The sequence below is a fragment of the Acomys minous genome, assembly GCF_964271855.1.
Source record: "Acomys minous genome assembly, chromosome: 16".
In the NCBI taxonomy this organism is placed as follows: domain Eukaryota; kingdom Metazoa; phylum Chordata; class Mammalia; order Rodentia; family Muridae; genus Acomys; species Acomys minous.
In genome coordinates this window covers 60,116,988-60,131,157 of record NC_140498.1, presented here as the reverse complement: position 1 = coordinate 60,131,157, position 14,170 = coordinate 60,116,988, and the positions used below count along the sequence as shown (strand labels likewise).

The 14,170-nt window shown below is 49.7% G+C and overlaps 1 protein-coding gene across 1 annotated transcript; it reads left to right on the top strand.

Moving 5' to 3' along the window:
- Positions 1-8,062: 8,062 nt before the first annotated feature.
- ZNF358 (zinc finger protein 358) lies at positions 8,063-12,291 on the top strand (the record flags this gene model as incomplete). The annotated part of the gene is made up of 2 exons (XM_084762265.1): positions 8,063-8,288; positions 10,502-12,291. 2 exons carry the CDS (start codon positions 8,063-8,065, stop codon positions 12,214-12,216), a joined length of 1,941 nt encoding a protein of 646 aa, XP_084618391.1. The 3' UTR covers positions 12,217-12,291.
- Positions 12,292-14,170: the final 1,879 nt, after the last annotated feature.

The following is a 14,170-nucleotide window of genomic DNA, read 5'->3' as shown; positions in this document are numbered from 1 at the left end:
AGAAGCAGAACTTAGTGACAATGGTTAGTTAGAGAGGCTAGGCTAACAATAGGGGGTCTACGGTAGTAAATTCTAGGTAGGGTGAGATAGGGGCAGGGTCAAGATGGAAACTAGTGGAGAATTTTTAACTTGCTCCACTCATTTGGCTGTTACTTTGTTTGCTCTCATTATTGGCCTGCAATTCTTAACTTGCTTGCTCGGCTGACAACGCTATTGTCATGGTGGATGAGTCCAGGCCACCTGGAATCTTATATTTCCTTAGCTAATAAAACACTATTTCCTTAGCTAATAATGAAACACTTATTCCTTAGCTAAAAGTGTCACTGCTGAGTTCAAGCCATCTAGAATCTTATATTGGGTCTAGGAGGCTGACTCTCCAGGGAAGTTGTTTTATCTCAGAGGATCATTGGGAGTTAATTGTATCTAATCACTCCAGTGGGATTTCTGGAGACTGCTGGCAGGTCCAGTTTATGGCAGTGCATGGTCATATCCAGAACACAGGAAGAAGTGGAGTCACCTGGAGAACAAGTTCTCACAGAACATTCACAGACTATGGCATCAGTTGTTGCAGAATATAGACTAAATATAAAATATGGCATTAATTTTGCCCGAGAGAGAGAGAGAGAGAGAGAGAGAGAGACAGAGACAGAGACAGAGACAGAGACAGAGACAGAGACAGAGACAGGAGAAAGAGAGAGGAGACAGACAAAGAGAGAGAGAGAGAGAGAGAGAGAGAGAGAGAGAGAGAGAGAGAGAGAGAGAGGAGACAGAGCCTGACAGAGACAGACAGAGAAGAGACAGACAGACAGAGACAGAGAAAGACAGAGACAGAGACTAACAGAGAGACAGACAGACAGACAGACAGACAGACAGACAGAGGAGAGAGAGACAGAGAACCAAAATGTCTGGATTATATAGTGAAGAGCCTCTGGGGGTGAGGAGTTCAAGGAGGGAGGGAGGGGATACAATAGGCAGGGACTGAGGAATTTTGGAAGAACTGGGAGGCTAGGTTTGCTTTATTATGTTAAATAGGCATCTCAGGGGTTTGTCCTGATTCTGAAACCAACACTAAGTACCAGCATTCTTCACTGCCTGCCATTTCCTGATGGTGGAAGCAATGTGACCAGCTGCCTCGGTGGCTCCTTCACCTTTAAATCCCACCACGATGAACTGTACCCTCCCTCTGTAAGGTTTTCTTTTTCCTTGGTGTATATGGTTGGTTGTCTGCACACCACGTACAGGCATGGTGCCTGGGGAAGCTAGGAGACAATGGCTTCCCTCAAAGCAGAGTGATAGATAGCTGTGAGCCTCCTTGTAGATGCTGAAAATTAAACCCGGTCTTCTGGAAGAGCTGGCGTGCTCGTTGGTTGGTTGGTTGGTTGGTTTTTCAAGACAAGGCTTCTCTGTGTAACCCTGGCTGTCCGTAGATTAGGCTGGCCTCCAACTCAAAGATCCACCTGCCTCTGCCTCTAAATGCTGGGATTAAAGGTGTGTGCCACTGTGGCCCGGAATTCAGCCAGTGCTTGTTTTGTTTTGTTTTAAGATTTATTTATTTATTACCTATACAGTGATTTGTGTGCATTTACACCAGAAGAGGCACCAGATCTCATTATAGATAGTTGTGAGCCACCATGTGGTTGTTGGGAATTGAACAAAGGACCTTTAGGAAGAACAGCCAGTGCTTTCAACCTCTGAGCCATCTCTCCATCCCCCTCAGCCAGTGCTCATAATGGCTGAGCCATCTCTATAACCCCAAACTGTGAGCTTTTATCAGATATCTTCTCATAGTAATGGGCCAAGTTATTAGAGCAGAGGGCATCTTGCCCTCTCCATCAGTCCTCATGAAAGGGGAGGTCTGGAGAAATGCCAGGAGAAGGGGCCATGCTGGAAACACAGAGATATGAGCATAGGCACATGCTCCTGAAAATCAGGAGAAATGGCTCAGCAGTTAAGATCACTGCCTGCTCTTCCAAAGGACCTGGGTTCAATTCCTAGTGTCACATGGTGAAGCACAACCAACCGTCTGTAACTCCAGTTCCAGGGCATCTGATGCCCTCTTCTGGGCCCTGATGGAACTTGGATCTATGTGGTGCACAGACATACATGTGAGCCAAACACTCATACACAAAAAAATAAAAATGAATATATTTTTAAAAAATCTTTAGAGTAGTTAATATAAAAAAGAAAAGATGGCTAGTGTTGGACAGAGTCACTGGGCAAAGATGTCGAGTGTGGTAAACAGTCCTGGGGCTTCAGGGACAGCATCAGTCCAGACTCCTTCAGGTCTTAAAGATACATTTTTTTTTTAATTTTTGAAAATATATTTTTTTAAGCTGGGCAGTGATGGTACACGCCTTTAATCCCAGCATTAGGGAGGCAGAGGCAGGCGGATTGCTGTGAATTCGAGGCCAGCCTGGTCTACAGAGTGAGTCCAGGACAGCCAAGGCTACACAGAGAAACCCTGTCTCAAAAAACAAACAAAAAAATATTTTTAGCCAGGCATGGTAGTGCACCCCTTTAATTCCGGCACTCAAGAGGCAGAAATGGATGTCTGAGTTCAAGGCCGGTGTAGCCTACAAGAAGAGTTTCAAAACAGCCAGGGCTGTTACACAGAGAAACCCTGCCCTGAAAAACAAGCATGTATATACTTATATGCGTGTATATATGTATCTATGTATTGTATTTGTATACATATACACATAATGTATAATATATGTGCATACATAATATATGATATACAATATATAATACTATATAATATATATTATATATAACAAACATATAATTATATATAACATTATAATATATGTTCTATATTATATATGATTATATGTGTCTTTGTTGTATCCACAGAAGCCAGACGAAGCCATCATGTCCTCTGGAGCTAGAGTTATAAGGCAGTTGTGAACCACCCCGTGCGGATGCTGGGAACTGAACTCTAGTCCTCGGCAAAAGCAGCAAGAGCATTTAACTGCTGAACTGTCTCTTTAAGGCGCCACCACCCCTAATTTTGGAGACAAGTTCTCACTATGTTACTAAGGCTGGCTTAGAAGTCTCTAGATAGGCCAGGCTGTCTCAAACTCATAGAGATCTGCCTGCCTCTGCTTCCTGGGTACTGGGACTAAAGGTGGGTACCAGCTTGCCAGGGTTCTTAAAGTCTATTTTTGTTGTTGGTCTTTTCTTTTGTTTTGCTTTGTTTTGTTTACATTCATTTACTTAGTGCAGATGACTGGGGGGCACATGTGTCATGTCTCTTGGGCAGAGGACGGCTTGTAGGAGTTGGTTTTCTCTTTGTACAATGTGGATGAGGAGGGGGCTTGAGCTCAGCTTGGCAACAAGTACCTTTACCAACTAAGCCATCCTTCTGTTTCTCTCTCTCTCTCTCTCTCTCTCTCTATATATATATATATATATGTGTGTGTGTGTGTGTGTGTGTGTGTGTGTGTGTGTGTGTGTGTATACATACACATAGATGGATACAGGGTCTCACTATATGGCCTTGGTGAGCCTAGAGCTCACTGTGTAGACCAGGCTGGCCTTGAACATATAAAGATCTGCATGCTTCTGACATCTGAGTGCTGGGGTTAAAGGTATGTACCTTAAATGCCTGGCCATACCATAATCTTTACAATCTAGGGCTTAACAGTTCTAGCTCCTGTCTCCTAGCAACAGACCTACATTTGCCCAGACCATCTCATAACTGGAGGGTAAATAAACCTGAGTGAGGTCTCACTACTGAAAGTGATGCTTAGGCTCTGTGGATAGGGAGTATTTAGCATGTCAGGAGAGCAGGCATCTAGAATTCTCCTAGATTACCTCTGATGATCTGGTTGTATCTCTGCCTCATCATGTTCCTCTTTTAGAGAGGACAGAGAATTCAGCACCAGCCGTTTCACATGGCGCAGAAACCGTCTCTTTGGCAAAGAACGTGTGCAAGAAGCTTATGTCTTTTAAGGTCCACTGAAGGGACCAGTGAGATGGCTTAGCAGGTACAACTTGTGGCCAACTGGGGAGACTCGGAGTTGCCGCCTGAAAACCCACGTGGCGGAGGGAAAGAACTGACCTGCCAGCTAGGTACACTCTAACCTGTCACGGAAGTTTTGGGTTCTTTGTAAACTCAGTTGCGTTGTGTAAATATGAGTTTGTTTTAATCCCAAGTGTGGGAGGATCTCAGTTTGTGCTTTAGTTTGCCCACAGCTGTTAATTATTTGATTTGAGGCGTGACTTTTGCCAGCCGGTAAGGCTTACCTTGTTCCGCATGGAGAGGGGCGTGGTCTAGGGTGCTGAGGATGTAAATCAGAGGCCAGAGAGAGTGCGTCATGGCGTGCAGTGGTGGTGTGTGCCCTGTAGCAGTTTGAAGAGACCGGAGACAGACAGTGAGGGGACACTTTAGAACACAGCAGGTTCGGGGAGACTGCTGGACCTGCTGGCTCCATCTGCTGTTGACAGAGATTAGCATAGCCCCCCAAAGACCCTAAGTAGTCAGAAGTAAAGGGGCCCCCTCTCCCCACTAACCTTCTCTCTCTTATGTAGAGTTGAGAGGTTGGGAGGGAGGTTGAGGCCTAAGCACTCCAAATAAAGTAGAGTTTTTGAAAAATGAGAGTGAACTGGAGAGATGGCTCACAGGTTAAAAGCACTGTCTGCTCTTCCGGAGGTTCTGAGTTCAATTCCTAGCAACCACATGGTGATTCACGCCCATCTGTAATGTGATCTGATGCCCTCTTCTGGCCTGCTGGTGTACATGCAGGCAGAGCCACTGTACACATAATAAATAAATCTTTTTTAAAAAAGGGGGGGTCTACACTAACCTCCACACAAATGCCCTGGCTCATGCACGTTCGTGCATAATAAACAAATGTAATAATAATACTAACAAGGAGAACGGCCACACTGAGGGCTTCATCCAACATTCTGATCTTTTTTCTTTAAAACCCCTTAGGCCACATTAAAACAACAACAACATATTGCTAAGTTCCAAAATGAAAGAAGGAACTGTTTGTTTATTTTTATTTATTTATTTATTTTTGTAAACCAGATTTCTAGTTCCCTGAGGAATGTTTTCCACAGGGATGCTGTGTACATCCAGGTAGGCTGTGTACTGAGCACACCACAGAATCCCTACGGATGTTATAGTTCTGTGTCGGTTGGGCCCTATTTCTTGCCTCTCTTCCTGAACTTGGCCAACTCCAAATTTGGCCGACTGCACGATTCAGTATCCTTTTCTTGCTAGGAGGTGACTCCTTTTATTTTGGTTTTGTTTGGGAACCGTTTTGTTTTCTCAGTTTCTTTTGGTCTGTTTCTCTGTTTTTGAAACAAGGTCTCCTTTAGTCCAGGCCAGCAATGACCTTGAACTTCTGAACCTCCTGCCTCTGTCTCCCAGTTGTTAGGATGATGGTCCAGTGGATGAAGGCACTGGCCACCAAGCCCAAGGACCTGGCTTCATTTCTTGGGACTCTCAAGTTGTCATCCAAGTTGCACATATAGGTACGCACTGATGCTTCCCCACAATAAACACATTATTTTTTAAAAATCATTTTATGTATATGAGCGTTTGCCTACATGTATGTATGTGCACCGCGTATATGCCTGGTGCCCCAGGAAGCCAGAGAAGGGGGTTGGATCCCCCAGAACTGAAGTTACAGACTCAGTTGTGAGCTTCCCTGTAAATACTGGCAATTAAACCTGACCCCTCTGCAAGAGTTGCCAGTTCTGTTAACCCCTAAACTATCTCTCCATACATGTAGTTTTTTGCTGTTGTTGTTGTTGTTGTTGTTGTTTTGTTTTAAAAACAAAACCCCACATACAAAAGCCACAGTGTGGCTTTGTGGCCTAACAGGGACCAAAGTCCTGCTTTTGGGGTGGTAGATGCCTATCATCCTAGCACTTGAGGGGTGGAGGCAGGAGCATTAGAAGTTTAAGGATAGCCTCAGCTACATAGTAAGTCTGAGGTCAACCTGGGATACATGAGCCCTTGTAGGGAGAGGCAGGGAAGAAAGAAGGGAGGGAGACACACTTCTGTGTTCAGTAAGAAAGATACCAAAATGAAAAGAGGAGGCTTTCTATGGGGGAGGGACGGGGGGTGTTTAGAGGCTTCTTGGTGGAAGGCAGGCATTGTCTTGTGCTGGGTGCTTTTAGGGAACACAGAAGCCGTTATGGTCAGTGCCATCTGTGGCTGGGATTCCTGCTACTTTTATCTGTGGGAGGGTTGAAAGCGGCTGGCAGACAGGCAGGCAGTCATCTGTGTTGTGGGGAAAGGGGGGCGGGGTGTGGTCGTCGCAGCCTATTCCTCTGTCTGTCTTTGCTCAGATATGATCAGAGGGTAAGCCTTGCAGTGCCATTTGTTTCGCCCTGTGACCATTGTCTGTGCCTAGGCCACAAAGGTCCGGGTCCAGCTGCCCGCTGCTGCCCAGGGCTTGTTTTTATTCCCTCTGCGGTGAAGGGAGCTGTGGCTTTGTGTCATGTTTGGCCTAGAGCCTTCTTCAGTCCTGCCTAAGGGCGTTCCAGAAATCAGCATTTGAGCCAGCCTCTTTGAACGGCCTCTGGTGACAGCAACCACCTGCCATTTGACTGGGTAGCCGAGCATATGGAAGGGTCAGACTTCAGTATTTGGGGGTCAAGGGGTGAAAGGGGAGGATTCTGCTAAAAATAAACAACTGTGTGTGTGTGTGTGTGTGTGTGAGAGAGAGAGAGAGAGAGAGAGAGAGAGAGAGAGAGAGAGAGAGAGAGAGAGAGAGAGCGCCTGTACACACACATATATGTGGAATACAGAAGTTGACTCCCAAGGTCTTCCTCAATGGTTCCCCACCTAATTTATGTGGTGGGGTATGGATAGCTTCCATGTGGAAGCCAGAAGACTCCTTGTAGGAGACAGTTCTCTCCTTCCACTAGGTGGGCCCTTGGGAATCCAACTTGATCCTTAACCTTTCAGCAAGTACCTTTACCCACTGAGCCACCTTCCCTGACCCTCCAACCTTACTTTTCAAGACAGACTCTTGCGATGAACCTGGAACCCAGGATTCAGCTAGACTGGCTGCCCAGTGACCCCCCCACCTCCCGGATCCTCTTGCCTCAGCCACCTCAAAGCTAGGATTCTAGGTGCCCACCACTGACTGTGAGTCTGTCTGTCCACGTAGATGACAAGTCTGAAGTCAGGTCTCAAGCTTCAGTCTACCAACTGGGTCACCTCTGTAACCCCACAAACCGTCATCCACTGAGCCATTTTGACAGCCCTAAACTTTTTAAAGATAATACTGGATGAAGAAAAGACAAATACTTTGATTGATTGATTTTCCAGGACAGGGTTTCTCTGTGTTCCCTTGGCTGCCCTGGACTCCCTTTGTAGATCAGGCTGGCCTCGAACTCACAGCGATCCGCCTGCCTCTGCCTCCCGAGAGCTGGGATTAAAGGCGCGTGCACCACCACCGCCCAGCCAAATGCATTTATAAATTGTAGGGCTTCTCAAAGCCCCGCCCCCTTTACTTTTTGTGTTTGGATATCATGGTAGCTGCTGTTTGAAACAAGATAGAGAAATGGACACGAAAAGCCAAGACAGAGATAGGCAGAGACAAAAGAAGGCAGAGAAAATGACCGGGCTAGAGGCAAAGAAAACGAAAGAGGAAAAATATAGAGATTCTGGTAGAGATGGAGACAGAAAAAAAGGGGACTGGAGGGATTGTTCAACACGTACAGGTGCACCTCCAAGCATGCTGACACTGATTCCATCTCTGGGACCTTTGCGGAGGAAGGAGAGAGCCTTCCTGCAAGTTGCCCTCTGACTTCTCCATGAGCAACACCGCAAGCAAACACACAATCTTTTTTTTTTTTTTTTTAATTGGGTGAAGGAAAAAAGAGAGAGGAAGAGGGGACAGAATGGAAGAAAGATGGACAGACGGGGACAATCAAGATCAGAGTCGGAGAAGGAGCCGAAAGAGGGATATGGGTGCATGGAGGGACCGTGCTAGGGTGGCGCGGGCTGGCTGGACGCAGACAAAGAAAAGACGCGCGCGGGGCCCGGGTGGCCCCAGCCGGGACAAAGGCTTGGCCCTGGGGGGCGGGGGCAGCGATGGCGCCGGCCGCCGAGGGCGCGGGCGAACTACAAGTCCCAGCAGCTCCCGCAGCGGCCCTCGGCCGGCCCCTCTCGCTCCCAGGGAGAGCCTGGCGGGGCCGCTGGGCCGAGGGGGCCGCCAGCGGGGCTGGCGGGCGGTGGGGTTTCCGGCAAGTCCGGGGCGGGGAGACGCCGGCTGGCCATCGCGGGTGCAGCCAGGCCGGGCAGGGGCGAGGGGCATCGGGTGAGTGACCCCGAGAACGGATCGGGCCGGATTGGGGAAGGCTGGACAAAAGGGGGAGGTGGTTTGGAGGAGGCCCCTACATTTAAGAGAGGGTGCGGGGGCGCTGCCCCGGGATACCTCTATGCACCCTTTGCAGAGTGCGAGCTGTGGCGTCAGGGTGGTGGATTCGGTGGGGGCGGGGGGTCCTGAGGAGCTCAGGCCTAGTGCATTTATTCCGCCCCCGTCGGGACCACCCCCCACCTCACCCCCCCATTCCCTCAGTGATCCTGAGATCCGGATGGGTGGAGGTGCTCTGGGGTCCCACAGCACAAGACGCCTTTGCTTCAGGAGGTGATGGGCGGGGGTGGAGGGGGTGGGGGGTGGGGTGCTTGCTTTCTGGAAACCAACAGACGCCTGGGGTATTGTTCCTCTGATGTGGGACTTCAGAAAAAGCCTTTTTACTCCATAGTGTGTTTGTAGACAGGAAGAGGTGTGTTATCTCAAAGGACCCGGGTAGGGGGGGACGACACATTGTTATTTTTCCCTCCAGTCCTGGGATGTAGAGTTCTGGAAGTCTGTTTTTCCAAGAGGTGATGGGGTGCACCTGCCCTTGCCACAGGGGTTCATTTTAAGAGACAGATGGGAGTTTCCATCCAACACGGGAGTTCAGGAGGCTGTTTCCTTGGAAAGCAATCTAAAACCCCCTTGTCTCCAGAAACCTGGGCGGAGACCCGGGGTCTTGTCCACTAATCTCCCGACAGTGGGGCCTGGGTAGAGAGGCTGTTGGGGGAACTCGGCATCCCTCTGTGTATTGACTCCTGGCTATGACCCCAGCCTAACAAAGAGTTCCCTGAGCCCCAAGATTGAAACATGTTATTCTTTCTCTCCATCTGCCCCCTAGCCTTTCCCCTAACACAGCCCTCATATCCCAATCATAAAGTCTGTTGTTCAGGAATTCCTTCCCCCGGAAACATTCTTTCTCATCCCTCTGCTGCTCTGCCCCCCTAGTTCTCTCAGTAAACCCCCCCAAACACACACACACACACAGGGCCCCAGCTATTGGTTTCACTAGGGGGGTTAAAATTCACAATTTTCTAGCGAGTTGGAAAACAGATATATTAACAGTTCTCTCCACCCTCTGGCTGTGGACTTCTTATTGTTCCTTGCACCCCCTTCCCCAGGAGAGGCTCAGATATGCACCCCTCCCTTGTCCTGTAGGACAGGAGAGAGTGTATTCCACCCAAGCTGTGAGGTCTAGAGTTCCCCCCCCCCCCCGGGAGTAGACAATGTCCCCCACGCACTTTTCACCGTGACAGGGAAGGCGTACTAGGTAGCATTAGCTTCCAGTCCTTATGCACTTGAGTTGGAGAAGCCACACAAGTTCCTTTCTCCACCGGGAACCTCCGCATCCATCACTTTCCAAGGTGGGGCAAGAATTCAGACCACTGTGACCTCATGAGAAGCGATTGGTGAGCCTTGATGCCCTTTTCCCTAGATGAAGGGTTGTCAGACCTCGGAACTGCCTTGCATAAGACCCAAGTTCCCCTACTACACAGAGCTCAGGATGGGGGCCCGGCGATGACGCTCACCCGTAGAGCACTCACCTACCTTAGGGGGAAACCTTGGCTTGGAGTTTCAGTACCACATAAGCTGAATGTGGTTGTTGCGTACCCTGTAATTCTGCATTCAGGAGGTTGAGGCCAGGAAGATGCATCTAAGGCCACTGTTTTTTTTTGTTTTTGTTTTTTAAGATTTATATATTTATTTATTATGTATACAGTGCTCTGCCTGCATTTACACCTGCAGGCCTGAAGAAGGCATCAAATCACATTACAGATGGTGGGGAGCCACCATGTGGTTGCTGGGAATCGAACTCAGGACCTCTGGAAGAACAGCCAGTGCTCTTAACCGCTGAGCCATCTCTCCAGCCCTAAGGCCACTGTTGATTGCATATGTGTTGCAATCAGGGGGACGCAAGGCCCTATTTAAAACACAAGATCCCAAGATGGCCTCCCGTCCAAGTTTAAGCTGTAAAGGGAAGGTTCCAGCATGCCCAGCCTGGGTCCCTCTACTCCAAATCCTGCTTAGGACACCAGTTAGAAAAACTCTTCCTGTGGCTAGAGACAAGGACAAAGATCTGTATGTGGTCAGCAGGGACTTTTGTGTGGCAGGGCCATCCCCCCACTCCCTTCCCCAGAACCTCCCTCCACCAACCTCCTGTCCTCATACTGCAGATCCTGTCCCGGAAGCTGCAAGCAATTCTACCCCCAGCATGAGGCGCTCGGTTCTGGTTAGGAACCCAGGCCACAAGAACCTTAGACCCCTTTATGGAGACCTTCCTTCAGACCCTGAGGACCTAGACCCCAGTCCCCAAGAACCAGACCCTATTTCTGAAAGCCCTGAGCCAGAGTCGGAAGACCTCAACACTGTATCAGAAGATGGGGACGCCAGCTTGGAAGACCTGGACCCTGAGGCGGACCCAAGATCAATCTTGGGGAAACCAGACTCAGATTCTCAGGATCTTGATCCTATGTCTTCGAGTTTCGACCTAGATCCTGATGTCATTGGCCCGGTACCCCTGGTTCTCGACCCAAGCAGTGACACCCTCAGCCCGGCTGCTCCAGAAGTAGATTCCCTTCCCTCAGGCCTCACTCCTACCCCCGAAATCTTGGCCACCAGCCCAGCGGTGCTTCCCGCCCCTGCCAGTCCACCACGTCCTTTCTCCTGTCCCGATTGCGGCCGAGCCTTCCGTCGCAGCTCTGGGCTGAGCCAGCACCGACGCACCCACAGTGGAGAGAAACCTTACCGCTGTCCCGACTGTGGCAAGTCATTCAGCCACGGCGCCACACTGGCCCAGCATCGTGGAATCCACACAGGTGCACGGCCCTACCAGTGTGCTGCCTGCGGCAAGGCCTTCGGTTGGAGGTCCACGCTGCTCAAGCATCGCAGCAGCCACAGCGGAGAGAAGCCACACCACTGCCCCGTGTGTGGCAAGGCCTTTGGTCACGGCTCATTGCTGGCCCAACACTTGCGCACGCACGGTGGCCCTCGTCCTCACAAGTGCCCAGTGTGTGCCAAAGGTTTTGGGCAAGGTTCTGCGCTGCTTAAACACCTGCGCACCCACACAGGTGAGCGTCCCTATCCATGCCCTCAGTGCGGCAAGGCCTTTGGGCAGAGCTCAGCGTTGCTGCAGCATCAGCGCACCCACACTGCCGAGCGGCCCTACCGCTGTCCTCACTGCGGCAAGGCCTTCGGGCAGAGTTCCAATTTGCAGCACCACCTCCGCATCCACACTGGTGAGCGACCTTATGCCTGCCCACACTGCTCCAAGGCCTTTGGGCAGAGTTCGGCGCTCCTGCAGCACCTCCACGTGCATTCTGGCGAGCGCCCCTACCGTTGTCAGCTCTGCGGCAAGGCCTTTGGCCAGGCCTCCAGCCTCACCAAGCATAAGCGCGTGCATGAAGGAGCTGCAGCTGCCGCCGCCGCTGCAGCAGCTGCCGCTGGGCTGGGCCTCGGGTCTGCCTTGAGCCCAGCATCTATGATGAGGCCAGGGCAGATCTCTTTCCTGGGTCCTAATGCTGTTTCTGTGCTGGAATCTGGCCTGGACCTCAGCTCTGGTGCCAGCTCTGCCCGAAGTCCTGACCCTACTTCTGTGCTAAATTCACTCAGAAATCCCATCCTCCACTCAGGATCTATCTCCAGTCCCGATCTTGTTCTGTCTTCTGACCCTAAGCCAGGCCATGATGCTGATCCTGATGTGGTACCCAGTCCTAACCAAGAATCTGATCCCAGCCCTAACCCTGATCTAGTCCCCAGGCCTGACCCCAAACCCAAGTCCCGCACTGACCCCTCCTCTCCTACTCATGACAGTCCCAAACCAACCCTTCCAACTGGAGAGAGTCCCAAATGGGTAAAAGAGAAAGGGGCATTGCTGGGGCCTGATGGATAAAGGGGGGCGCTGGCGTCTATGGTGGTCTGGGAAGGTGTGTGTTATATTCATAGTAAAATCTTCCTGTGTCCTGGCTCTGTGTTGTTGCTTGCCTTTTCCAATTCTCCTACTACAGGTAGGGGTCGTGGGTGTCATCACATCTGTTAAGGCACAATCCATAGGCTTCCTAGCTTCCCATACAAGGCCCCACAGTCCTTCCCAGCCTTTGTCTCTGCTCTCCTGGGTCTGGTCACTGTAGTCAGGTCACTCAACTTTGGTGGGTGTTTTCCATACCCATTTTCCTCCAGTGCTGGGATTCCTGGCATGCTGGGGCACTAGTGGGAGCCGCTAATGGCCACCACACAATCCATGGGGTCCTTGAGCTAAGCTTGCCCTTGAAAAACCACCAGAGGAGTGGAGGTTGGATGTTCATGCTGCACACTTTATGTGTTTAGCGAACATCTGTCAGCCTGTAGTGTGTAGGCCTGTCACCTAAGCACTCTGGGGCTTGTAGCAGGTAAATCGGACCATGTAGTAAGACTGTCACACACACACACACAAAAATGCTAGAGCATCACTTGGTGATTGTTGCTTTATCTTAAAATATTTATTGTATTTGGTGTATATAAATGTTTTGCTTATATGCATATCTGTGCACCATGTGCACGGAGCAGCCACACAGGGCAGAAGAGGACACTGCATCCCTGGACCTGGAGTTACAGATGGTTATAAACCATGATTTGGGAATTGAACTCAGGTTCTCTGTAACAGCAATAAGTGCTCCTAACCACCAAGCCGTCTCCTCTATAGTTAAAAAGTACATTGTGTGTGTGTGTGTGTGTGTGTGTGTGTGTGTGTGTGTGTGTGTAGCCTTGGCTATCCTAGACTCACTTTGTAGACCAGGCTGGCCTTGAACTCACAGCAATCCGCCTGCCTCTGCCTCCCAAGTGCTGGGCTTAAAGGCGTGCGCCACTACGCCCAGCTAGGAGTTGCTTCTCCTACACGAAGGTCCAGGGGATTGACCTCAAGTCATTAGGTTTGGCAGCAAGTACCTTTACCTATCGATCCATCTGTTTTATTTTTATGTTATGTGTATGCGTGCTTTGCGTGCATGCAAGTGCATCATGTGCATGCAGATACCTCTCTGGAAGGCCAGAGGATAGTGCTGGGTCACCTGGACCTGCAGCTGTGGGTAGCCGTGAACTGCCATATGTGTCCTGGTACTGACCCAGCTTTAACCGTCGAAACCATCTCTTCACCACATTGTTTGTTTGTTTGTTGAGCTAGAGTCTCATTTTGTAACCTAGCCTGGACTGGAGCTTGCTATGTAGTCTGGGCTTGCCTCAGTTTCCTGAGTGCTGCCGTTCCAGGTGTTAACCACCAGACCCTAATAAGCATCAGTGCCTCACTGGGGTCTCAGCAGCAAGCACAACTAGCACAATTTGGACACTATTTCAGTTTGGACACTTTGGAAATATTTCAAAACTAAGGACAGATGGTGGACCATTTTAAAACCATAGCAAGATTTCTGATTTAGCTGGAGAAACCACTTCTCCTGGGGGAGATTTTTTTTTTGTTTTGTGTAGGATGTAGGGTATCATTTCACAGACCTAGCTAGTCTCAAAATCCATCTTCTACATGTCCCAGCATGCCCCTTGTGTGTGTGTGTGTGTGTGTGTGTGTGTGTGTGTGTGTGTGTGTGAGCATATGTATTATAGGTGTGAATGTGAGTGCCTGTGTTTGTGTGTGTACACGTGGAGGTAAGGTGTCCAGGTTCATATCTTCCTCAATTACTCTTAACTTTTTCCCCCTTTTATTTAATTTTATTTTATGTGCTTTAGCGTGAGGGTGTCAGATCTCTTGGAACTGGAGTTACAGACAGTTGTGAGCTGCCTGCTATGTGGGTGCTGGGAATTGAACCCAGGTCCTTTGGAAGAACAAATAGTGCTTTTAACCACTGAGCCATCTCTCCAAA